The sequence below is a fragment of the Grammomys surdaster genome, unplaced genomic scaffold (assembly GCF_004785775.1).
Source record: "Grammomys surdaster isolate TR1022 unplaced genomic scaffold, NIH_TR_1.0 125946, whole genome shotgun sequence".
Lineage (NCBI taxonomy): Eukaryota > Metazoa > Chordata > Mammalia > Rodentia > Muridae > Grammomys > Grammomys surdaster.
Genome location: NW_021620768.1, coordinates 3,325,071 through 3,348,119, shown reverse-complemented (window position 1 = coordinate 3,348,119; position 23,049 = coordinate 3,325,071). Strand labels below are relative to the sequence as shown.

The 23,049-nt window shown below is 43.5% G+C and overlaps 3 protein-coding genes across 31 annotated transcripts in view; 1 reads left to right on the top strand and 2 right to left on the bottom strand.

The window, feature by feature from the left end:
• Positions 1-6,062: 6,062 nt before the first annotated feature.
• CUNH1orf189 (chromosome unknown C1orf189 homolog) lies at positions 6,063-9,169 on the bottom strand. Its single transcript, XM_028753378.1, has 5 exons — positions 9,122-9,169; positions 9,024-9,054; positions 8,763-8,961; positions 7,275-7,404; positions 6,063-6,403 (listed from the first exon to the last, which is right to left on the bottom strand). Exons 1-5 carry the CDS (start codon positions 9,167-9,169, stop codon positions 6,302-6,304), a joined length of 510 nt encoding a protein of 169 aa, XP_028609211.1. The 3' UTR covers positions 6,063-6,301.
• CUNH1orf43 (chromosome unknown C1orf43 homolog) lies at positions 6,063-19,429 on the bottom strand. 2 transcript variants are annotated; one of them, XM_028753242.1, is made up of 11 exons: positions 19,170-19,429; positions 18,703-18,804; positions 15,974-16,091; positions 15,734-15,787; positions 14,281-14,447; positions 14,126-14,184; positions 10,124-10,602; positions 9,380-9,491; positions 8,763-8,803; positions 7,275-7,404; positions 6,063-6,403 (listed from the first exon to the last, which is right to left on the bottom strand). In XM_028753242.1, exons 1-7 carry the CDS (start codon positions 19,233-19,235, stop codon positions 10,407-10,409), a joined length of 762 nt encoding a protein of 253 aa, XP_028609075.1. In that variant the 5' UTR covers positions 19,236-19,429; the 3' UTR covers positions 6,063-6,403; positions 7,275-7,404; positions 8,763-8,803; positions 9,380-9,491; positions 10,124-10,406. The 2 variants fall into 2 exon arrangements, with proteins under 2 accessions (XP_028609075.1, XP_028609076.1); XM_028753243.1 differs by lacking the exon at positions 15,734-15,787 and having other exon boundaries at positions 19,170-19,422.
• A 243-nt stretch (positions 19,430-19,672) lies between these two features.
• Positions 19,673-23,049, top strand: part of Ubap2l (ubiquitin associated protein 2 like) — a 54,416-nt gene continuing 51,039 nt past the window's right edge. For 16 of the 28 annotated variants that reach the window (XM_028753165.1, XM_028753159.1, XM_028753162.1 and 13 more), the window contains exon 1: positions 19,750-19,799. The gene's annotated coding sequence lies outside the window, so the exon portion shown is untranslated. Of the gene's footprint in view, positions 19,865-23,049 lie in introns of all 28 variants that reach the window. The other 12 variants (XM_028753157.1, XM_028753160.1, XM_028753171.1 and 9 more) reach the window with 5 other exon arrangements.

Below are 23,049 nucleotides of genomic sequence, written 5' to 3'. Positions count from 1 at the left end.
TTTGATTCCCTGTATCTAAGGAGTGTGGTCAACAATGACAAGGGGAGGTCACTCATGATCGTTGAAAATTCCCCCAGATTGACAGTTGGGATTGCTGTGCTATTTTGGGATTCTCTTAGTAGGCAAGGAGACATTAGTCTGTAAAGGCCATAGGATAAAGTAGAAGGCCTGGGATCTGAAAGGCTATCACAGGGTGTCAAGTGGGATGAGAAACGAGGAGGTCACAAAACAAGATCACATTTTCTCATAGCGACCTTAAAATAGAGCTTTTGTACCCACTTGTACATACCAAAGACTGTCACTTTCATCCACTCCTCTTCGATCCCTCTGTGGGCCTCCCCACCCCTCCGCCCAGCCCACTGTCCACCATGCCGTTATGATCATCACCACCAGCTCTCTTTCTCCCAGTGTAGTGCCAACCATGTTCATAATTCCACTTGGAATCTTGCTATTGACAGGTGGCAATTGATCCCACACACAGTTGCCATATACCCATCTATGCCAGAGAAGTGGACACTGTTCAAGGTGACAGGAGCTAGCAGGGTAAATAGAAATGGTTCTAATTAGTTCATAATGTCAAGGATAGTTAGTGTCAAGGGTAAACCACAGCAATGTGGGAACTAAGTCAAGCATCACGGTGGCGGCAAGAGCAGAGCCGGTTCACTCATGAGATCCTCCATGCTAAGAGCAGACTGCTACTAATACACTGGGTGGCTAGACTGCCAGCTAACTGTTGGAAGAAAGCAAAGAAAACAAGCACCCCTGATTGAGAGGCCAGTCAAGGACAGGGGACAAAAGAGAACCAGGAAAAGGAAATGGGTTGATAGGGAAGAGGTCGATAGAGAGGAGAAAAAAGGCAAGAACAAAAGAAGAGGAGGAGCGGGTGGTGGTGGCGCACACCTTTAATCCCAGCACTTGGGAGGCAGAGGCAGGTGGATTTCTGAGTTCGAGGCCAGCCTGGTCTACAGAGTGAGTTCCAGGACAGCCAGGGCTACACAGAGAAACCCTGTCTCGAAAAATAAATAAATAAATAAATAAATAAATAAATAAATAAATAAATAAAATCACAGGACTGGAGAGATAGCTCAGCAGTTAAGAGCACTGACTGTTTTTCCAGAGGTCCTGAGTTCAATTCCCAGTGACCACATAGTGGCTCACAGCCATCTGTTATGAGGGTATGATTTCCTCTTGTGGTGTGTGTGAGACAGGGACAGTGCATATCTATATCTTTATATCTATATCATCTATCTATCTCTGTATATCAAATAAAAAAACAACAACCTGGGGCTATAGCTCAGTGATAGAGTATTTGCCTAGCATCTGTGAGGCCTTGGGCTCCATCACCAACATTTTAAGAAAAACAAAAAAGGAACAAAAAACAGCAGACCCTGGGTATGGCAGCATGCCTTTAATCCCAGTGGTCAGGAGGCAGAGGCAGAGGCAAGAGAATTTCTGTAAGTTTGAGGCCAGCCTAGTCTACATAGTGAGCTCCAGGACCACCAGGGCTATATAGAAAAGACCCTGTCTCAAAAACAAACAAAACAGACAGACAGACAAGAGTCTCAGAGCCCCAGGGCCTGAAGGAGCAAGGGAGGTGGTGCCAAGTCTCCTCGCTGCTGTGAGAATATGCTTGACATTTAGTTGGTTCGTAATTTAACAACCCAATATCAAACATATCACACAGAAGCAGGCAGGCAAACTGTGGTAGTGATCTGTCCCTCCCCTCACTGTGAAGAAAGGTCAGGGGAGACAAACCAGAGCCTAACCATGTACAGGAGGAAACCCATCTTCTTCAAAGGCACTGACCCTTGGTCTATCACTCCCCAAATATAATCTTGGTTATCTGCTCTTCATGCTGTCCCCACCACAACCCCTCTTCTACTATGTTCAGTGTGTGCTGGATCATGTTTTTGTAAAGCAAGAACACTGGGCAGGGCTTCACATCCGGGCACCTACCATTTCCCAAAGCTCCCACACGAAGCTGCTTCTCCCTGTTGTGTGACAGCACCAGCTTCCAGAGGCTCAGCATGTCAGCAGGTCCTCAACAGCTTTGCCACCTGCCATCCGATGCCACCTCAGCTGCCCAGGGCTTTCCGGGAGGTAAGGTTAAGGGTTGCATCTCCTCTGCTTTCCCCTTTCCAACCAAACTTCTAACCTTCCCAGATTTCTTTTCTCCCATGAGACTGCTCAATCTTCTCAGTAGACTCCAACTTCATGGCTTCTAGTCAACAGGAGTCATGGGAAACGTCTGAAATGTGGCTGCTGCTTTCACCGTCTGGTGCCTTGTTTCCTCCTCATGTCCTTAAAGCATCCTCCTTTAAGGTGCCATTGGGTGTCCAGAACAGAAAACCTATTGCACTCACAAGCTTCACAAGCTAGTCTGGGATCCAGACTAGCTGATGTCCAGCTTCTCCTTCCTGGCTGAATTGAAACTAAGGCTTTTACATCAAGAGCAAGAGGGAACTGCTTCTGTCAGGAGGTGGCCTGCAACCCTCAGGACTCCCGTTCCTTTCTACAGCTTTTTATCACCAGAGCTCCAGGGCTGGCTTCTCCAAGGGTCTTCCTTCACAGGGATTCAGCCTGGTTCTCTCTCTCTCTTTCTCTCGTTTTTTCCTTCTCAGAGAGAACTGGGTCTGTCGAGTGTCATTTGGCAGATGTTTTACTCACAGTGGCAAAAAGGAGCCCAAGTTATAGCTGGACGGGGGCTGGGGAGCGATAGGAAGAGCAGGGTGGGAGAGCACTCTTTATCAGTCCCCAGGCGTGTTCCATGTGTCCTTGCTCCATTAATCCTGACAGCTCCCTCCCCCACACACTGACTTCATAGTGACTTTGATCTAGATCAATACTGTGTCCCAACACCCAATCAATTCCAATTAATTGGATGTGGTACTTGCCTTCCAGGGAAAGACTAATAAATGGGCCTAAGTCCCAAGTTAGGTGGTTGTGGTATTGTCTTTTCTCTTTTGTAGTTTCCAAAGTCTGTGTGTGTGTATGGAATATTTATATTCTTGCCCTCCATTTAACCTGACCCCTCATTTCTCAAGTTCTGTTTTCTTTCTGAGGGCCTTGGCCACAGTGGGAAACAGAAAGGAGCAAGAGAGCCTGGAAGGAGACTAGCAAGAATGGAAGACTCCCTAGATGAGGTAGTGCACACCTGTAATTGCAGCACTTGGGAGGCAGAGGCAGGAGGATCTCTGGAGTTCAAGGACAGCCTGGTCTACATAGTGAGTTCTAGGATAACCATGACTACATAGAGAAAACTTGACTCAAAAACAAATCCAAACAGAATTGAAGACATTAGTGTTTGGGGAACTATAGGAACAGAGAAAGGTTGGGAATACTGGTGTGGGAGGTGCAGCTCTCTAGGAAGACTCTGGGTGGTACAGTTAGAAACACCACACCAAGCCGGGCGGTGGTGGCGCACGCCTTTAATCCCAGCACTTGGGAGGCAGAGGCAGGCGGATTTCTGAGTTCGAGGCCAGCCTGGTCTACAGAGTGAGTTCCAGGACAGCCAGGGCTATACAGAGAAACCCTGTCTCGAAAAACCAAAAAAAAAAAAAAAAAAAAAAAAAGAAACACCACACCAACAAGCACTTTGGCTTTCCTCTTATTTTTATTACACTTTCATATTTCTGTGTGGTTGTGTCATGGTGCCCATGTGATGGTCAGAGGAAAACTTCCAGGAATCTGTTCTGTCCTTTATGTGGGTTCTTTGATTAAACTCAGGTCATCAGGCCTAGTAGCAAGTGCCTTTATCCACTGCACTATCTCACAGAACTCTGCAAGTGGTTTTTAGGCAGCTTTTTCAGATAGGTCCAAGTCCCGAGTCACAAGGCCAGGGTGTGACATCAGCTATAGCATGGGCTGGTGGGAGTAATCGAGTGATGTGTTGAGTGCAAACAGAATTGGCAGGGTCAGGGAAGATGAGTGCTATAGTGGACCAACCTGCCAATAATGGAGCCAACCTGGCACTGATGAGCCCTGAGGCAATAGGGCAAGGTCAGAGATCCAGGCAGACGGGATGTGGCATCAAGTGAGTCCAAATGAACAAAGGAAGAGAAAAACTGGAGAGGTGGGTAATAAAGTATGGTGGGAGTAGAAATAAGGGACAAGCCAGGGCCCCTCTATGTGTACTCCTTGGTTGGTGGTTTAGTCTCTTGGAGCTCTGGTTGGTTATTACTGTTCTTCCTATGGAGTACACATGGAAGGACTCATGGCTCCAGCTGCATATGTAGCGGAGGATGGCCTTGTGGGACATCAATGGGAGGAAAGGCCTTTGATCCTGTGAAGGCTCGATGCCCCAGTGTAGGGGAATTTGAGGGCGGTGAGGCAGGAGTGGGTGGGTGAGCACCCTCATAGAAGCTGGGGAGGAGGGATAGGATGGAGAATTGGGGGGGGGAACCGGAAAGGTAGATAACATTTGAAATGTAAATAAAGAAAATATCCAATAAAATAAAAATATAAGGGAAGAAAGTACCATGGAAGAGGGACTATTAACAGCATTATGGCTTCCTGTTTTAAGTATTATGTGTGATTTTTTTCTATCTAATTCCCACAGTAACCCAATAAGGTTGAGACTGGTTTCATTTCATAAATAACCAAAACTCAGACTTAAAATTTTTAAAACTATTTTATATGCATGGTGTTTTATCTGCATGTCTGCATACCGTGAGCTTGTCTGGTACCTGACAAGGTCAGAAAAGGGCACTGGGGCTGGGCAGTGGTGGCACACACCTTTAATCTCAGCACTTGGGAGGCAGAGGCAGGCAGATTTCTGAGTTCGAGGCCAGCCTGGTCTACAGAGTGAGTTCCAAGACAGCCAGGGCTACACAGAGAAACCCTGTCTCAAAAAAACAAAACAAAACAAAAAAGGCACTGGATCCTCTGGAACTGGAACTAGACAATTGTGAGTCGCCATATGGATGTTAGGAATTGAATCTGGATTCTCTGCAAGAGTAGCTAGTGCTCCTAATCACTGAACATTTCTCCAGCACGCCCTCCTCAGAATATTAAAACTTGCACTAGGCCAAACTACATGACAAGGCCAACACTGAAAAACACATCTGTCCATTCTATTAACTCTAGTCCTAACTATAGTATATATCTAACCAAAGTATATCTGTCAATAAGCAGGTGGCCTAGGAGACAGATCAGAAGGAAGCTTGAAGAGGCAAAGACGGTATAGACCAGGCCAATCACTGGGATTGTGCTCTCTACCTACTTATTTAGTCCTGAGGAAAATCCTAGGAGCATCTGTCCTTTCCAGAAGAGGAATGAGGTTGATACCATGAACCTATACCTGATCCTAAAGCCTGTGCTTTCTTCGTATCCTGCTTGCCTTTCCATAGTCTTCATGGGTGGGATATGGAGGGACAATTAGTAGCTCCTAACAGCTGAATGAAAAACACAGGATAGAGACAGACTGGAAGAAGAACGTGTGTGAACTTTGCAGTGGAGACAGCCACACAAAGCTAAGGGCAGGAAAAGATCCTTAGGCACGTATGTGTGAACAGCAGCACTATTGAAAGAAGCTGAGTTTAAAATATTAGCCATTACTTCAGAGGACATGTTCTTACATGTTCACAGCTATGGGCTATGAAATGGGGGCGTGTGTGTTTCTGAATGCCATTTGTATCCTTGTGACCTATAGGCACATACATTAATACTTTCCATGATTTTCAGTGTCAAACAGTTGAGAATGGACATGCTTTTTCCAGCTCCTCAAACCTACTGCTGGATACTTACCACCTGCTTCATTGCAAGCCGAGTGCCTGGAGGGATGAGAGTTTGGAGTCCTCAGTTTCACAGAGTAGGAGAGAGAATTCAGGCTAATCCATGGTTTCACAATAATGAAATGACTTCTAAACAGAAAACTGGGGCTTCCTGACACTCAAGCACCATAGTGCCTATAGATTAATAAGCCATGTTTAATTTGTCCACGAATTTAGGAAAGATCAGTGAAACTGAAATCTGAGGCAGTGCCCACAGTCTAGAAAGTAAAATTATGGCAGCCAAGAACAAATCAAGACTCAAGGCTGAGACTAAACCCTGTGGCCTAAATATGAACCTTTAAGAACTAGCTTTATTTGTTAAACCAAATCAGATTTTTAAATCCACTGTACATACTATCCCCCGACAAAAGTGCATATCCCACACTGACCACAAGGTGTCACTCTTGTTTCCAGAGGCAACATTTAAGTTGACATTACAGTGAAAAAGGCATGTTTTGGGAAGCTCAAGGTAAAGAATGAAGGCTGGGTGGCAGGCACAGCGAGATGGAAGAACGATGTTTCAGCAGCTGTCAGAGTCTCTCCTCATAAAAAGCTTTGCCCATCCGATTGAGTTCCCGCTGGTACTGTTGATATTCCTTTTCAAACAGCTCGTGTAAGGCAGCTTGACGGACCTAGTAGGAAAGGCAATGAAGTGTTTGGTGTTGGCTCTTCAACACCTCTTCTCAGACTCTGGTTGTCTTTCCCATCCCTGTGTTCTGTTGGATTTGAACTTTTATGCTGGGACATAAAAGGAGGCAGTAGAAGAAAGTGTAAATCCGTGGAGGGGAAGCTAACCTAAGTTCCCTTCTCTTGGGTGGACTCATTGTTCAACAAATATTTTGCTGAGAATTCACCATGAACTAGAAAATCTGCTAGGTACTCAAGAGTGACATTACAATTGTCACCCAGGAGGAGAAGCAGCACCTTAGGATCTCACTGGATGAAAACAGCAAAGACTGTTTGAAATTGGAAATGTGTCACTTGCAGCTGGGGCGTGGCACACCTATAGTTCCAGTATATGGGAGGCTTGATGTCTGCAAGATCCAGGCCATCCTGTGATGCAGAGCCAGACATTGTTTTAATAAATACATAAAATAAAACCCCTGGCTAGATAGTGGTGCATTTTAATCCCACCATGCAGGAGGCAGAGGCAGGTGGAGCTCTGAGTTCAGGGAGGCTAGCCTGGTCTACTTAGCAAGTTACAGGTCAGCTATGGCTGCATTGTGAGACCCTGTTTCAAACAAAACCCAACCCAACAAACCCAAGAAAACAAAGCTTTAACAACCCAAAACTAAAACAGTACAATAAAACAATGAAAATGTAAAAATAATCACTGGAAAAGAGCTTTGATATTTGATGTTAAAGTAATGTTCTGATAAAATAATGAAAAAGAATCCAAGAGGCAAATGATATGGTTATGTCAAGAGAGCAGTTTGATATCCTGGCTAGCAGGAACACAGGGCAGGAAAGGGGAAGATTCCAGGTTGCCCTCCTAGAACTCACCACCAGTAGCTGTTTGTTGGACAGTGCTAATTCCTTTTCCACAGTATCCTTCATCCTTAGGGCAGCATATAGGTTTCTCCGTTGGTCCAATGTCATCTGCCACATACAGTGTGTATGAAAATTCCGCCACCTGTCCCAGGTTTAGGGGTGGGAGTTAAATGGGTGAGTTAGTAGTAAAGACAAGCTCTTACTAATGTGGCTCTTTGGACTGATTTAGAATCTAGTGTGTAAGTGCACTGTTACTGAATCTTTACCATGAAGAGTCAGAAAAGATCAGCTGTTATAGTACACAGAAAAGGAAACTCAGTTGTGTCACTTAGTTCTGGGTCTTACTTCATTGTTCCTACCCCTACCCCCACCCCAAACTTTATTTTCAGACAGGGTTTCACTGTGTAGCCCTAGAAGCCCCTCCCTCTGCATCCAGAGTGCTGGGCTTAAAAGTCATGCACCACCACTGCTTAGCAGTTAAAAAAAAAAAATTATGGAGCCCAGATTGAGCTCCAACTCACAATGTAGCTAACCCTGAACTATTACTTTTTTTCTTTTCTTTCTTTTCGAGACAGGGTTTCTCTGTATAGCCCTGGCTGTCCTGGAACTCACTCTGTAGACCAGGCTGGCCTCGATCTCAGAAATTCACCTGCCTCTGCCTCCCAAGTGCTGGGATTAAAGGCATGTGCCACCACTGCCCGGCAATCTTGAACTTCTGATGTCCCTGTTAGAAAATAAATCCAAGTCCTGTGCAAGCTAGGCAAGAAGTCTATCAGTGAGCTATCTGTGCCTGCCCTCCTTTAAAAGGCTTTTCACGATATAGTCCTGATTCCCTAGAATTATGTGGACTATTCTGGGCACAAACTCAACAGTCCCTTGTCTCTGCCCCATAGTGTTGAAATTAAAGAGCAAACAATACCAAACTGGGCCTCCCTTTGTGGTTGAGTATCAGTCACAAGGCAGTTTAGGCTGGCCTCAGACTCACACTCAACCAAGTACTTAAGACTATAGGTATGGGCCCCACTGTGCTTTTTTTTTTTTAAAGTGTAGAGTTGGAGGTACAGCAGGAGGCAGAATGCTTCTATGCATTAAAGCCCTGGATTCAATACACCCCAGTGTCACAAACATCAGTATGTTATCAGGTAAAATCTGCAGTTTAGTCTTCCAGGGATTGTCACTTGTTCAACTGTTGAAATACCTGATGTATATAATTAGCACAAAGCCAGGCAAGAAACACATGAACATTCAAAAAAAAAAAAAAAAAAAGAAGGCAAAACAACAAACACTTATGCCTTTTCTGCTGAGCATGGGAAGCAGGAACAGAAAAAGGCTCATCTCCTTGGCATCGCCACACTCAGCTCTCTTGCTGTGAGAACCAAGCTGCTTCCTCTCTGCTGTTTTCCTTCTTGAAGAGTCCTCACAGAGAGCAGATTTCAGTCGTGGCTCAGGGAGAGGAGAGCAGAAAAAACAAAGGGATGGGAGCGGATGGAAACGGATTACCTGTTGACAGTCTTCTTCAGTGCCACTGCTCTTTGCAAATTCTGCAAGAGAAGGGAGTTCTGTTGACCTCCTTGACTGCTAGAATCATACCACCAGTAACCACGTTTGAGGAATGAAGTAGTCAGTTTCCTAGAGGCAAGTGGGAAAGCCCCATATCTCTCAGAATAGACTGAAGAGAAAATACAGGGGCCAGAGGGGACTTATGTGAACAGCCACTCTGTTCCAGAAGCAGTTTCCTGTATTTTGCTGACTCTCCCTTACGCTTCCAAGGGCCTTTCTCAGGAATGTTGTACTTTGGGTAAAATAATCTGGAAAACATATCAAGGGAAACTCTTCCCCCTCCTTCCAACCCTCCATACCTCTTCTAGTTTTGTCATTCTTTCCGCAGACATATCTACTTCAGACATGCTTGGTAAGTCTGGGGACACTGGTAAGGCTCTCCTTTCTGTTTAGTTTGGTCACCAAGGTTTCAGTAGTCATAGCAACATTTAGGCGTTCAACAATGACCCTAGTCCTGGTAGTTGACTGGTTACTTGAGCCCGTTGCCCTAGTGACCTGAAGGGAATCCCAGTTCTAAACCTCTCTATTAGTGACAAGACCAGGCTATAAGCACGAACCACACATTCCCTATTTCAGGATTTCTTCTGTTGGAATTTCAGACAATCAGTAGTTTAGATCCAGACATACAGTCCAATCAGTTACTGGCAGCGACACTCCACGCCCTATGTCCTGAAAGGGAAATGTAAGCACACATCAAATGCCTGTTGTTCTAAAGACCACTCTAAAGAAATGATTCATGATTTTATAGTAGTCAGTTTTATTAAGTACTTTGTAAACTAAGACTAATACACTGACACGAGAGGAAACCACTTCTTCACATTGTCTCACCATCTTGGCATAGGTTATGTCAAGTGCCATAATAAGTGCCTTTCTACTTGTCGTAAGTACTAGGTGAAGGTGGGAACAGATCCTTCCACTTTAGGAAAGTCATGTTCAGCAGGGCGGTAGTGGCATAAGCCTTTAATCCCAGCACTTGGGAGGCAGAGGCAGGCGGATTTCTGAGTCCGAGGCCAGCCTGATCTACAGAGTGAATTCCAGGACAGCCAGGACTACACAGAGAAACCCTGTCTCGATAAACCAAAAAAAAAAAAAAAAAAAAAAAAAAAAAAAGTCATGTTCATGTCATAATACACCTGGTTTAAATGGAGCACCAAAATTCCAGTGGACATTCTACCCACTTTCTCAATTTCCTTTCCCCATGAGGTCTTGACTGACTTTTCGACCAATCAAATCTGAGATGCTCTAAACCCAAATATTTCTATTCAGTTGAGTGCAATGGGTAGACACAGAAGACACCTCACCTCAAATTACATCTTTGGGATTAAACAGCACTGAACAGGGTAGGTGAATTACAGCCAAAATCAAGCGAAGATTTTCAAGGAAGCTTCAACAGAAATGTTAAGAATGACATTTCAATTCAAATCCAGAAGTGCTAATGGGAGATACTGAAGTCTTAGCCAATATAAGAAAGGGTTGGGAATGGTCTTTTAGACACAATTCTGTAAGAATGCTTTGGCCAATAAAGTCTGGGTCTGCAGAACCAGATATCCCGAGGGCCACACAGATGGCATGTATGTAGCTCCATCACAGAGTGCTCTCTAGGGTGTTGTAGTTGTCTTTAAAGCTCTTCAGTTCGAGGAAGTGCTTAGGGCGTTTGCTCTTCTGGCTGGAGGGCAGGTATGTGACCTGGATGGTTGTTGGTGACATTTCAGGTGACTGAGTTAGGTCTTTGGCCGCTGACTGGTGTTGTCTCTGAGAACTCCCAATTCGTGCTTTGACTCTGAAGAATACATACCAGGCATGGACAAATGAGAACTAGCAGAAAAAGGGGCTGGAGAGATGACTCAGTGATTAAGAGCTCCTCTAGAGGACCAGAGTTCAAGTCCTAGCAACCATGTCAGGTGTCTGTAATTCTAGCTACAGGACAGAACCTTTGCACATACTTACACATAACCAAAACTAATGAAAAATAATTTTTTTTTTTTGTTTTTTCAAGACAGGGTTTCTCTGTGTAGCCCTGGCTGTACTGGAACTCACTCTGTAGACCAGGCTGGCCTCAAACTCAGAAATCCACCTGCCTCTGCCACCCAAGTGCTGGGATTAAAGGCGTGTGCCACCCCTGCCTGGCGAAAAAGAAATCTTAAAAACAAAAAAATTCCAGAATACAATTCAGAAATTATTCCACCCCATAAATGCAGCAAAAAATCATCTGATCTATTTTGCCAGTTACTAAGCAAGGCGTGGTGGCACACACCTCTAATTTCAGGAGGCAGAAGGATATCACAAATTCAAGGCCGATCTGGTTTACAAAGCAAGTCTTCTCCAACTCCATGTACTACAAAATGAACCACGACCCCCCCCCAAAAAAAACCCCACAAAGCCCAAACAACTCATTAATAAAACCATTTGATAATTTGTATTATCAGAGAACCTAAATTTTATTAAGTACTTCTTTCCAGCATAATCCTTTCTTTTTTGGGATGTGGGGAGGGAGAAGGGACAGAAAGGATCTTATGATGCAGGCAAGGCTGGCCATACAGGAAAGTGGGCCATTACATCTGGCTCCAGCTTTTATTATGCTATGCTTACAGAAAGCTTGTAACTTTGCTGACTGCCTTCTTTAACACCAGTATGTCAATAATTTCCCAGTGCAAAGAGAAGGACATATCAAACAAAAATAAAGTCAAACTATTGGGTACATACCACATTATAAGACACATGGCACTTGGTGACTTGCCACAGTTCATTTACCAACACCTTAGTATCTCCAGCATTGTAACATTGACTTTGCAGGTTAAGAATCAAGAGTTCAGCCGGGCAGTGGTGGCGCACACCTTTAATCCCAGCACTTGGGAGGCAGAGGCAGGCGGATTTCTGATTTCAAGAGTTCGAGGCTAGCCTGGTCTACAGAGTGAGTTCCAGGACAGCTCGGGCTATACAGAGAAACCCTGTCTGGAAAACAAAACAAAAAAAAGAATTCAATAATTAACTTTTATGATATCATAAAGCTAGATAGATTTATCACATGTCAAAGCCTATACCTTCCATTATTATCCATCAAACCTTTCTGGAAACCAGAATTTAAAAAAAAAAAAAAAAGCTAGCCAGGTACTATAGCATATACCAATACTACTAAAGCTCATGACGGCAAAGGCAGGAGTATCACTGTCTTGAATTGTAGGAAACAAGACCCTATCTCAAAAAGCTAAAATTAAAGTAACAAAATATCTAATGAAATACACAGCAATAAACCTTGTTTCCCAGACTAGCTTTCTCTGTGTTGCCCTGGCTGTCCTGGAACTCAATCTTGTAGGTCAGACTGGCATTAGAACTCAAGAGATCCACCTGCCCCACCTCCTGAGTGCTGGGATTAAAAGCACGTGCCACTACTGCCCAGTTGGAAATGCATCTTAACTATTTTCAAATACACACTTTGATAGTTAAGTACAATCATAATTTTGTAGAATTAACCTTCAGAATGCTTTCCATTTTACAAAACTGAAGTTTATGTTGATTATTTTAAATAAAGCTTTCTTACCTCCCCAGGTCCTAGCAACCACCTTTTTATATTCCCTGAGTTTGACTACTTAGATCACAGTGAAATCAGCATCTATATTTCAAGTGAATTTTTAACAGGTTTCCTGCCTAACTTTTGTTTTTAAAAAGACTTGTTTATTTATTGTGTATACAGAATTCTGCATGCATATACAATGGCATGCCAAAAGAGGGCACCAGATCTCATTACAGATGGTTGTGAGCCACCATGTGGTTGCTGGGAACTGACCTCGAAGAACTTTGGAAGGGCCGGGTGGTGGTGGTGGCACATGCCTTTAATCGCAACACTTGGGAGGCAGAGGCAGGCAGATTTCTGAGTTTGAGAGTTGGAGGCTAGCCTGGTCCACAGAGTGAGTTCCAGGACAGCCAGGGCTACACAGAGAAACCCTGTCTCGGAAAAACAAACAAACAAAAAAAGAACTTTGGAAGAACAGTCAGTGTTAACATCTGAGCGAACTCTCCAGCCTCTAACTTCTTTTAAGATTTCTTATTTGTGTGTATGTGCCTGCAAGCTCATGGGTACCACATATGCACAGGAACCTGAAGATGTCAGAAGCTGGTGTTACATGCCCTGGCTGATGCATGTTTGGCAAGCACTCTACCAACTGAATTATATCCTCAGATCTTGGAAACTAACTTTAGATTGGTTTTCGTTTTTCAGTATGCATGGTTAGTTACAATTTGCCAAAGTGGCATACTCAAACTACTGTAAAACATTCACCAGTCAGAGTCCTTTATAAACAAATGCTTAAAAATTGACTTTCTTTTTTTTGTTTTTTTGTTTTTGTTTTTCAAGACAGGGTTTCTCTGTGTAGCCCAGGCTGTCCTGGAACTCACTCTGTAGACCAGGCTTGCCTCGAACTCTTGAACTCAGAAATCCACCTGCCTCTGCCTCCCAAGTGCTGGGATTAAAGGTGTGTGCCACCACCACCCAGCTTGATTTTCTTTCTTTAAAGACAGATTTACGTTGCTTTACATGGTTTAAAGAAAAAAAAAATTCTTTCTTTTATTGGACCACAGCACAAAGAGGAGGACCCTAGAATAGAAGGAGTTCCTTAGTGCTGAAAAGTCATTACTTTGCTAGCTATACTATTTTTGACATTTTACTTTTATTTACAGTGTATGGATGTCTTGATTATCTGTGCACTACATACATGCCTGGTCTTTATGGAAGCCAGAAAAGATATCAGATCCCACTGTAATTGGAATTATAGAGGGTTGTAAGACACCATATACTTGGTAAGGATTGGACCCCAGTTGTCTATAGGAGCAGCTAGTGCTCTTAGGCCAAGCATCACTCCACTCCAGGCCTTTTTGTTTTGTTTTTTTGAGACAGAGTTTCTCTTTGTAGCCATGGCTGTCTAGGAACTCTCTATGTAGACCAGGTTGCCATCTAATTTAGAGATTTGCCTATCTCTTCCTACTGAGTGTTAAGAGTAAAGGTCTGCACCACCATGCTCAGACAATTTTGACATTTTAGTGGGCTAGACAAAAAATAAAATCCAAAACAAGAATAAAACCCAAGATATGCATACAAAGTAGAAGTTTCTCTTGATAGCTTATAGATCAAAATGTCCACTTCTTAATCCTGGCAATTTTTATGAGAACAGTCTAGCACTTCTGTATTCTTCTCTACTTCTGTTTGTTTATTTACTTATTTAGATATAGCCTGGGGTGGCCTAGACCTTGTGATTTTTCTCCTTACTGTACATCTATGTCTAACTAGCCCTCTTTGAGGTCATACTCACACAGTGGCCAGCTCACTTAAGGCCTCCTGATATCGCAAGTACTCACTCTGGCCAAAGACCTTAGGAAACAGAAAGGAAAAATCAATCTGTTTGTCTGAAGCATTTCATCCTTTTAGTTCCTTGAACTAAATAAATAGTCCAATAGTCCAACTTACCCCTGTCCCATAGCGGGCTGTCTCGTATCCATCCAGGAGGGTATCAATGAGGGCCTTTCGAACACCCTTGAAAGGAGTGCTAGTGTTTCGAAGATCTAGCAAGTAGGAGCGGAAATTCTTACCCATTAAAGAACAGGGATGCCGGCCTTCACCATGAAACGGGATCTCTGAGAAGACAACAACAAACTTAGAAATAGTAATTATCACCAAGAAACCCTGTATTTTATAAAGTTAATATACACTAATAAAAAAAATTTCTAATAGAATTAAGATCAGAGATATATAGTTATGCCCAAGTGGTTATTTGAGTAGTGGCTATACAACTCTGAGCTCTATGTCAATAATACATGATAGCATCAACATCCTTTTTATACTGTGCTACTGTACATCTCCCTTGGACTCACTGAAAAAGCAGATGCTACATTTTCCAATCTCTTTTGAATGAAAACAATTATCATCACTCAACTAAAGGTTTCAGGAGAAGAACTTTTTTTTTTTAAGATTTATTTTATTTATATGAGTACATTGTAGCTGTCTTCAGACACAGCAGAAGAGGGCACCAGATCCTATTATAGATGGTTGTGAGCCACCATGTGGTTGCTGGGAATTGAACTCAGTCAGTGCTCTTAACCGCTGAGCCATCTCTCCAGGCCCGTGAGAAGAGCTTTAAAAAACAAAATCAAGTGCTAGGTGTAGTGTAGTGGCACAAACTGATAATCCCAACATTTGGGAGGCTAATGCAGAAGGATCCTCAATTCAAGACCTGCTTGAGCTACATAGCAAGAATCTGTCACAAAAACAAACCAACAAACCCAAACAAAAAAACCAAAAAACTCCCGAAATATGCACAACACAAAACCCTTGGGGGGGGTGGGAGGGAGGGAAGCAAGCAAACAAACAAGAAACACCCCTACCCCAAAGTCAAAAACACAACTGCCCAGAATTCCAGATCCAGAGGATCTGACTGTTCTTTTGGCCTCCTGCACACAAACAGTACATATAAACCCATGGACACAGAGGCAGGTGACCTCAGGAGTGTTGAGGTCAACCTGGTTATCAATTGAGTTCTAGGACAACCAGGGATACACAAAAATATCCTGTTTAAAAAAAAACAAAAACAAAAACGAAGCAACCAACCAAAAAAAAAAAAAAATCCAAGCAAACAAGAAAAGATAGACGGACAAAGGAAGACAGAGGTGCTTTATCTCTGAGAGAGGATCTCTCCATGTAGCTAGCCCTGGAAGTCCTAGAACTTCCTTAGTAGATAAGCCTGGCCTTTAACTGCCTGCCTCTGACTCCTGAGCTGTGGGATTAAAGGCATGTGTTGCCACACCTGGATACCCAAAGTGATTTCTTTTAATATAGTACTCTCAAAATAAATCCTAACAAGAAATGGCCCATCCTTCTGTTCTATAGGTTTAGATTCTAGAGTGTGCCTTATCAGCTAACTTACCAGAGGCACGGATGGCATCTAGAGCTTTCATCCTGTATAGATAGTTGTAGCAACCTATTGAGAAAAAGACTAATCTCAGTGATCACTCTCAAAATGTTCCAAGATTACAGTGAATTAATAAATGGGCTTCTTGTATCTAGCATGTATCCAATAACTGAGGACTACAGAGTTTTGTTATAGGTGTTATTGTAAAACTGTGGGTCTCCTCAGTGAAACGTCCTTCAGGAGCTTGTCACATACTTTGATTCCCCTGGGTTTCCAGCTGCAGTAGTCTGGTATCATCATCTGCAAGAAGCTGAGGTTCATACTTGATATCCTGAACCCTGGAGAGTCGAATATCGATCTCCTCTTTTAAGTCCTGTACATTCAGAGAAAAGAATACATCATCACTATCTTGTATTCTATTTCCCAACAAGTTGTAAGCAGCTTAGAGCATATAAACTAATACGAGCATATAAATAGAGCATATAAAATAATACTAACAGAAAAACCAAGGAACGGTGAGCTTTGTATATGCTTGACCCAGGGAGTGGCACTATTAGGAAGTCTGGCCTAGGTGTGTCACTGTGTGAGCTATTATTGAGATACACTTCCAACCGAAATGTCAGAAATCCTGGATTTATACTCTATTGAAAAAGAAAGTGCCGGGTGGTGGTAATCCCAGCACTTGGGAGGCACAGGCAGTTGGATTTCTGAGTTTGAGGCTAGCCTGGTCTACAGAGTGAGTTCCAGGACAGCCAGGGCTACACAGAGAAACCCTGTCTCGAAAAAGAAAGTACATTTTAACCAACATACTGGACAAACTGTGACAATGCTGCAATGAAAAATTCAAGGTGATATTTGTAGGGCGTGGCAATACCTGCCTTTAATCGAAGTACTCAGGAGACAGAGGCAGATAGATTTCTTTGGACACCCTGGTCTACAAAGTGAGTTCCAGGCTAGCCAGGCTACATAGAGAAACCTGTCTCCAAAGAAGAAAAGACAGATAAACAAACAAAAACAAAACAAACCAAGCAATTATGTAATACACATTCCTCTCTTTAGGAAAATAACTTTTAACTACCATCTAAACTAAGGAGCTGGGTATTACAATGCATGCCTGTAATTCCAGCAGTCAAGACATAGAGGTGGGAGATCAGGAATTCATGGCCAACTTTGTGTTCTAGAGGCCAGCCTGGGCTATAACAGACTCTAGTCTCAAAAGCCAAAAAGGAATGTGTAAGACAGCCAAGTAAAGACCATTTTTAGTCAGTGGCAGTATGTGCAAAGTTATGAAATTCAGTCACTAGAGCCTGATTCTGGTAATGGGGAGAGCCACAGAAAAGGAAGTTGGTAAAGTCAGTTGGTGTCTTATTAAATGTAAAAGCATGATGGGGGTGGCAAAGGGATGTAGAGATTCTGATTTAGAGCAGGGGATGCTATCTCAGTTGATAGAGCAATTGTCTAGCATGCATGAGGTTCCTGGGTTCAGTCTCCAGCACCACATAAACCAGGAATGGTGGTGCATGCTTAAAACCTTGGCACTTTGGAACTGAAAAGCAGGAGGCTAAGTTCAATGTCATATCCAGCTAATCAAAAATATAGGGGATCCAGTTGGAAAAACACCAACTACCAACAAAAAGACTTCAAAGGAGACGGGGACAGGAGGCCAGGCAGTATAGTCAAATTGGCAAATTCCAAGCGTAATGGAAACCCTGTCTCTAAAATTAAGGTGGAGAGCAACTGAGAATACAGAATATGCCACATTATGGCTTCCAAACAAACACACATGCATGCATACCTACCTACACGTAGGTGTACACACGAGCACACACAAAAACAAAGATTCCTGACTTATGTATATTAGGTTTGACATGGCTATTTGAAACCTAAGGGTTTTTGTTTTTTGATTTTTTTTTTTTCCAGACAGGCTTTCTTTTTGAAGCCCTCCTTAACTGTCCTAGAACTCACTCTGTACACCAGCCTGGCCTCAAAATCGCAGATCTTCCTGTGTGGTAGGATTAAAGGCATATGCCCCAACTGCCCAGCCTCGAAACCTGAGTTTTAATGTCAGATGATAGTTACATATCCCAACAGGTTTCTCAATAGAAAAAGTTTCATTAGAAGACATTTTTCTTAAAGCCAAGAAAAGGAAAGCACTTAAGTTGAAAGTTAAGACACTACTAGATTATTTACTACTTTTAATTTTATTTTTTGGTTTTTCTTGTCAAAGTTTCTCTATATAGCCCCAGCTGTCCTGAACTAGCTTTGTAGACCTGGTTGGCCTCAGAGATCCACCTGTTTCTGCCTCCTGAGTGCTGGGATTAAGGGTATGTTCCACCATGCCCAGCATGATTATTTAATTTTTAGATGTAGTCTGATGTGGCACATTATCTTGGTAATCTCAGCACTTGTACTGTTCAGGCAAGAGGGCTGCTTTGAGGTTGCATGATGAGAGAGCCATCTTGAGTTACATTAGTGAGTTCAAAATGTCTCAAAATATAAAACAACAGTAACAAATTTAAAAAGTTGTTAGGTAATTTCTTTGGTTTTAGGCTTGCCTTGAAAGGTGGAACTAGGTGATTCCTGCTCCGCCCTTCCTCTTTGTAATGTCAGGGATTAACCTCAGAGTCTTCTGCATTCTAAGCAAGCACAATGGGACAGGCATCTTTAAAATTCTGCAAAGGCAACTGTTCTCACAACTCTGGAACGAACTGTAACTATTCCCAACATCATGCTTAAACTAAAGCAACATGAAACGTTTGGTAACTTAAGTTGAGGATGAGAGACATTTTACACCTGAATTGGCTTAAATCTTAAGGTACATATTGTGGAGCAGCAGTGAGCAAGCGAGCCAGGTCCGCAGGCAGTTATTGCTTCGTTTGTGGAGGGGAAATGAAAGTAAGTGTATGAATAAAAGTCATCTTTTAAAGTCAGAGAAATCTCCTTGTGCCAAAGACCCAGGTTTACCTTGCACTCTAATGACCTACCTTGGGGGCATTGTGTCCCACAGGGACATGGGGTCCCCTTCTAGATTTCATTGCAAAGCGCATGATTTGTCTCTTCACAAAAATAAACAGCAGTACGAATACCTGCCCAAAAAGATTAGAAACATTTTTAGTAACAATCTAGAAAAGTGTTCACTTTCAAAATCCCTGGGTTTACCCTTTCAGAGCTGGATGCATTGGGGCGAAGCCAGGTTGCTAAGGCTGGAGGTGGGTCTGGGTCTAGTAGCAGGGACGCATGCTAATCTGGGCCCTAGAACTTAAGAGGAAGGGTTCTTACTCAGGGGCAGGCAGCTTTGACTTAAAGATCTCAGGCAGTGTACGGATACAATTCCAAAGTCCAGAAGCAAAGCAAGTTAAGTGGCTGAAGCACGAAGACAGAAAATGGCTCAGGAAGAGGGTCCGGATTCAGGACAAACGCCACAAGAGGAATAGAATGGGGATCTCCTCACCAGGCTCCCGTACGCCATCACAAGCACGACATTCACTCCAGACAGCCAGTTACTACTAGACGCCATCGCCTCTCTCCGGGAACACCTGCTAGGATAGTCCCGCCGCGCTCGCGCGTTAGCCCAGGCTCAGCCGAAGCAAGGACACCTAGGTTCCCTGGAGGTCTCCGGCCATTTCCATATGGTTTTCGGTGAAAAACCAGGCTAGAGTCCGTCAGAAAATATGGTGGATAGGGGCGCTAGGTAAGCATAGGACTGTCCCGTCCCACCGCCCGCCACGTGACTTACGTCGGCAAAGGAACCTGGGAGTGCGGAGACGCGGAACTACGCCAGTAAGAGGAAGCAGAGACCGTACTGGAGTCACGTGATGGAGGCGGAGCCGTACGGGGCGGGGCGGGGGCGGGGCGGGCGCGCGGAACTCAAGAGCAGTGTTTCGTGGCGGGGAGGCGCGCGCACGCTGACGTGCGCGGCCCTTTCGCGTCACGTGCTGAGGGACGCAGGAAGGCAAGTGGGAGGGGGAAGGCGCGAGAGCGAGCGCGAGAGGGAAAAGGAGGGAGGGGGTGGGGAGGAGGGAATCTTATATCACGTGACAGGGGCGGCGCGGCCCGGGGTGTCAGTGTGGAGGAGACTGAGGTAAAGTTGGGAGCGCAGCGGCGTTGGCGGCGGCGGCGGCGGCAGCGGCAACGCGGCGGGGCCGGGTATTGTCCGCGGCCCCTTTAAATCCGCGATCCCCTTTTTATCCTCCCTCCTTTTCCTCTGTCCCTTCTATATTCCCTTCCCGCGGTAGGCCCCCCCCACGCTGTGTGTTTCCCCACTGTACACCCTCCCTTCCAGTCTTGTGAGCTCGGGCGTCCAACCCCCCCCCCCCTCGAGTTGGCCGCCGGGGGTTTTGTTTATAGTTTGGTTCGCGGCCTACTGGGCCGCGCCAGAGCCGGGGCCTCGATTTGGGAGCGTGGCCGGGGCGGGGCTTGGGGCAGCCGAAGGGGGGGCATGCGGCTAGAGCCTGAAGAGGGAGAGCGAGAAAGAGCGCAGGCGAGCGAGGCCTGGGCCCAGCCTGAGGTAGGGTTGTCTACTAGGGTCAGTGTCAGAGAAGGCCTCCTCCCTTCCCAGTCCTCTATGGGCCTCTGATCCGGATCCGGCCTGGTTTGGGGGCGGAGGGGGATGGCGATGGGGTGGAGCTGCCCCAAACTCCCCCATGTGGCCCTCAGTTTGGAGTGCGGAGGATTAATTTGTTCCGGGTGGGAGGTAGAGAGGCGAATGGCCCCATGGGCTCTAGATGTGGCGCGGAGGGGGGGAGTCTCCCATCCTCCGCGCGTGGGCTTCTGTCCTCTCTGTTCGTTTCCAGCCTCTTTGTCAGCTCCTCTTATTACCCTGTCTTCTTTCTTACCGACCCTGATCGTGGAATATAATTTCGCTGCAGTCTTTGACTTCCTGTTGTCTATACTGTAGTTTTGGATACCCAAGCAATTATATTATTTGGGAAGCTGGACATGGAGGCCCCCATGGATTGTGTTACGCCTAAGGGACGTCACTAGACTGGGCATTTGTTCGTTTTTCTCATAATGGGAATGGAATTCCAAATTTCTTGAGACCCTTCACCTGGTGGACAGCCCCTAAATTGTTTTGCAAAGTGATGTCACAAACGAGAGACTGTTTTCCACGATTCTTAAAATTTAGCAACCTCCGGTGTAGGTTGTTGTGGAAAGAAAAACACGGTTAAAGGCGATTTTGTGGTTTTTGTTTTTTTTGTTTTTTTGTTTTTTGCCTTTGACTAACTGTGACTACTAAATGGAGAAATCCTTTTTTGTCTCCACCTCCCATATTCTGCGTTGGGGATATCTGTTGTGACTTGCTGGGAGGGATATGGATCACTTTGACAACAAGCACTATTAGAGATTAAAATATTTGGATGTATATCTGTTGATAAAACTGTGTAGTGGGTCCTACACCACTGTCTTTAATTATAGATTATTCCAATGATTGTTCCTGTTGCGAATGGGAGATACTGCTTGTAAAATAGTGAGACAGGGCTAAATGTACTGCCATTCCTAAGTGTTTCTAACAGGGAGGGCTCCTATTAGATTGAAGGTGGTTGGGGAAAATGGAACGCAGGTCTTTTCAACAAAGCATCTAGGGAAATTAATTTCTCTGTTAGAAGTGGTAAGTCTTACTCATCCCAGTCCAACTTTAGAATGTCTGAATTGTTTCTCAAATTAGATTGTAAGCTCCCTGAGAGCAGCAACTAAGTCACAATGCTTTTGTATTTCCTGAAGTATTGGACACGTAGTAGACTCTCAATAAATACTTATTGTTTATTTTTTTCAGTAAAATTTCTCTGGCTATTTTTTTAAGTAGCTGGCTTTCAAAATGTAGTCAAGGGCACTTCTTTGTTGAAACGTGTACTTGTTCCTGTAGTGTCCCCTTGATTTCCAATACTTCTTTCTCATCCTACTTCCCTTAAGTACTTAAGTTTTCTATGAGTTAACAAAACAAGGCCACTCACTTTCACTGTGTAACTCTGGGTATTCTTCTTTGTTTGCTACTAACATGCTACTAATTCTGTGCCCTTAAGTGGTTTGCCCAGATTATTTACTTTTGACCTGTTGCTCATTGTTACTAATGAGGGGTTAAATTTTTCTTAAGTTACATATTTCAAAGTATTTCCAAAGAGGAAAATGGAAGTTAAAAGCAAGACATCAAAAGAATTTTTTTTTTTTTACTTGTTGGCTAATTGCATATCTTTCAGTATGACTATAATATATTTACATCTAACTCATAAAATGTGCAGTGATCTATACAACTAGTCTTACAGCTTATATTTATGGTATAATTCTCAAAATTTCATATATATGGAATAGAAACCATATTTGCATTTTTAAACCACAGCAACAGGAGTAGGTTGGGATTGAAATAGAATTTTCCTCTATCTCTCCCTCTCCTCACTATTGCTGCTTTGGATCCACCAGTACTTAGTTAAACACCTGATTTTTTGTAAATTAAGAATTGAAACAACTATAATGTTACCTTGGGAAAGTGACCTAATAATACACTATTTACAGGTCTTTGTACACGTATGTAGGGGAAGAGGTACTGGTTAAAAATTAGTGCTGTGTCTGTTAAAATCCTAAATTGGTGTTGAGAAATGAAATAGAAGTCTTTGTTCTTAATAACCACATCAAAAAACAAAGACTTGTGCAGCCTATTGACACTACTTGGTGACGGATTTATCCACAGGAAGGCCAGTTTTCTCCATGCTATCCAAGAAACAGGTGAAGTTCATGTCCCTACTTAATCCTTGCATATTTGTTTAGAACTCTCTTGACCTCAAAATCCAGTGTCTGCTGGGCGATCTAGAATTACCCTGTATAGTGTTTCATTAGTGAAAAAAAAATGTAGAGCAGGAAAGTATAAATTTGTCTTCTTTGGAAAAGGATAAAACAATGAAAAGTAACTTGATTTTGAGCGCTATCATGATGATGAATGTTTTCTTTGTTTACTCAAAGCATCAGCTGAGATTATATTACAAAATAATATGAAGAAAGAGAACTTGAATTTAATAGAACACTTGTTTGATAGAATGGACAGAAACTGTGTTCTAGTTTTGGGAAGGCTTTTATGTTCTATGTCTCTTCAAAAAGTGAAGTCATCTTGTAAACAATATCAAATTTAAGGTCATTTCCTAGAAGCTTTTTCAAATAAAACTTGATGATAGGTACATTTGATTGGGGCAGATTTGGGATTCTCTTTGTTTTAAGGTGAGTGGTGGAGAGTAATTGCTATTCTGTTTACTTGAAAATATATATAAGACCAACTGTAACAGCTGCAAAGGCAGTGTGTTGGAATTAACTGTCTAGGAAATGGATTCTGGGTAGCCACTAGGACT

Bases quoted from the DNA above. Each gene is read 5' to 3' on its own strand.
- CUNH1orf189 (XM_028753378.1), bottom strand. From the start codon at position 9,169: ATGTCTGAAGTAGATATGTCTGCGGAAAGAATGACAAAACTAGAAGAG. The intron at 9,055-9,121 runs GTATGGAGGGTT...TTTTACCCAAAG, and splicing joins GAATGACAAAACTAGAAGAG to TACAACATTCCTGAGAAAGG. The intron at 6,404-7,274 runs GTGAGTTCTAGG...CTTTCCTACTAG, and splicing joins CCAACAAACAGCTACTGGTG to GTCCGTCAAGCTGCCTTACA.
- CUNH1orf43 (XM_028753242.1), bottom strand. From the start codon at position 19,235: ATGGCGTCTAGTAGTAACTGGCTGTCTGGAGTGAATGTCGTGCTTGTG. The intron at 14,185-14,280 runs GTAAGTTGGACT...CTGTTTCCTAAG, and splicing joins CAGCCCGCTATGGGACAGGG to GTCTTTGGCCAGAGTGAGTA. The intron at 10,603-14,125 runs GTGAGTATGACC...TGTATTCTTCAG, and splicing joins TTAAGTGAGCTGGCCACTGT to AGTCAAAGCACGAATTGGGA.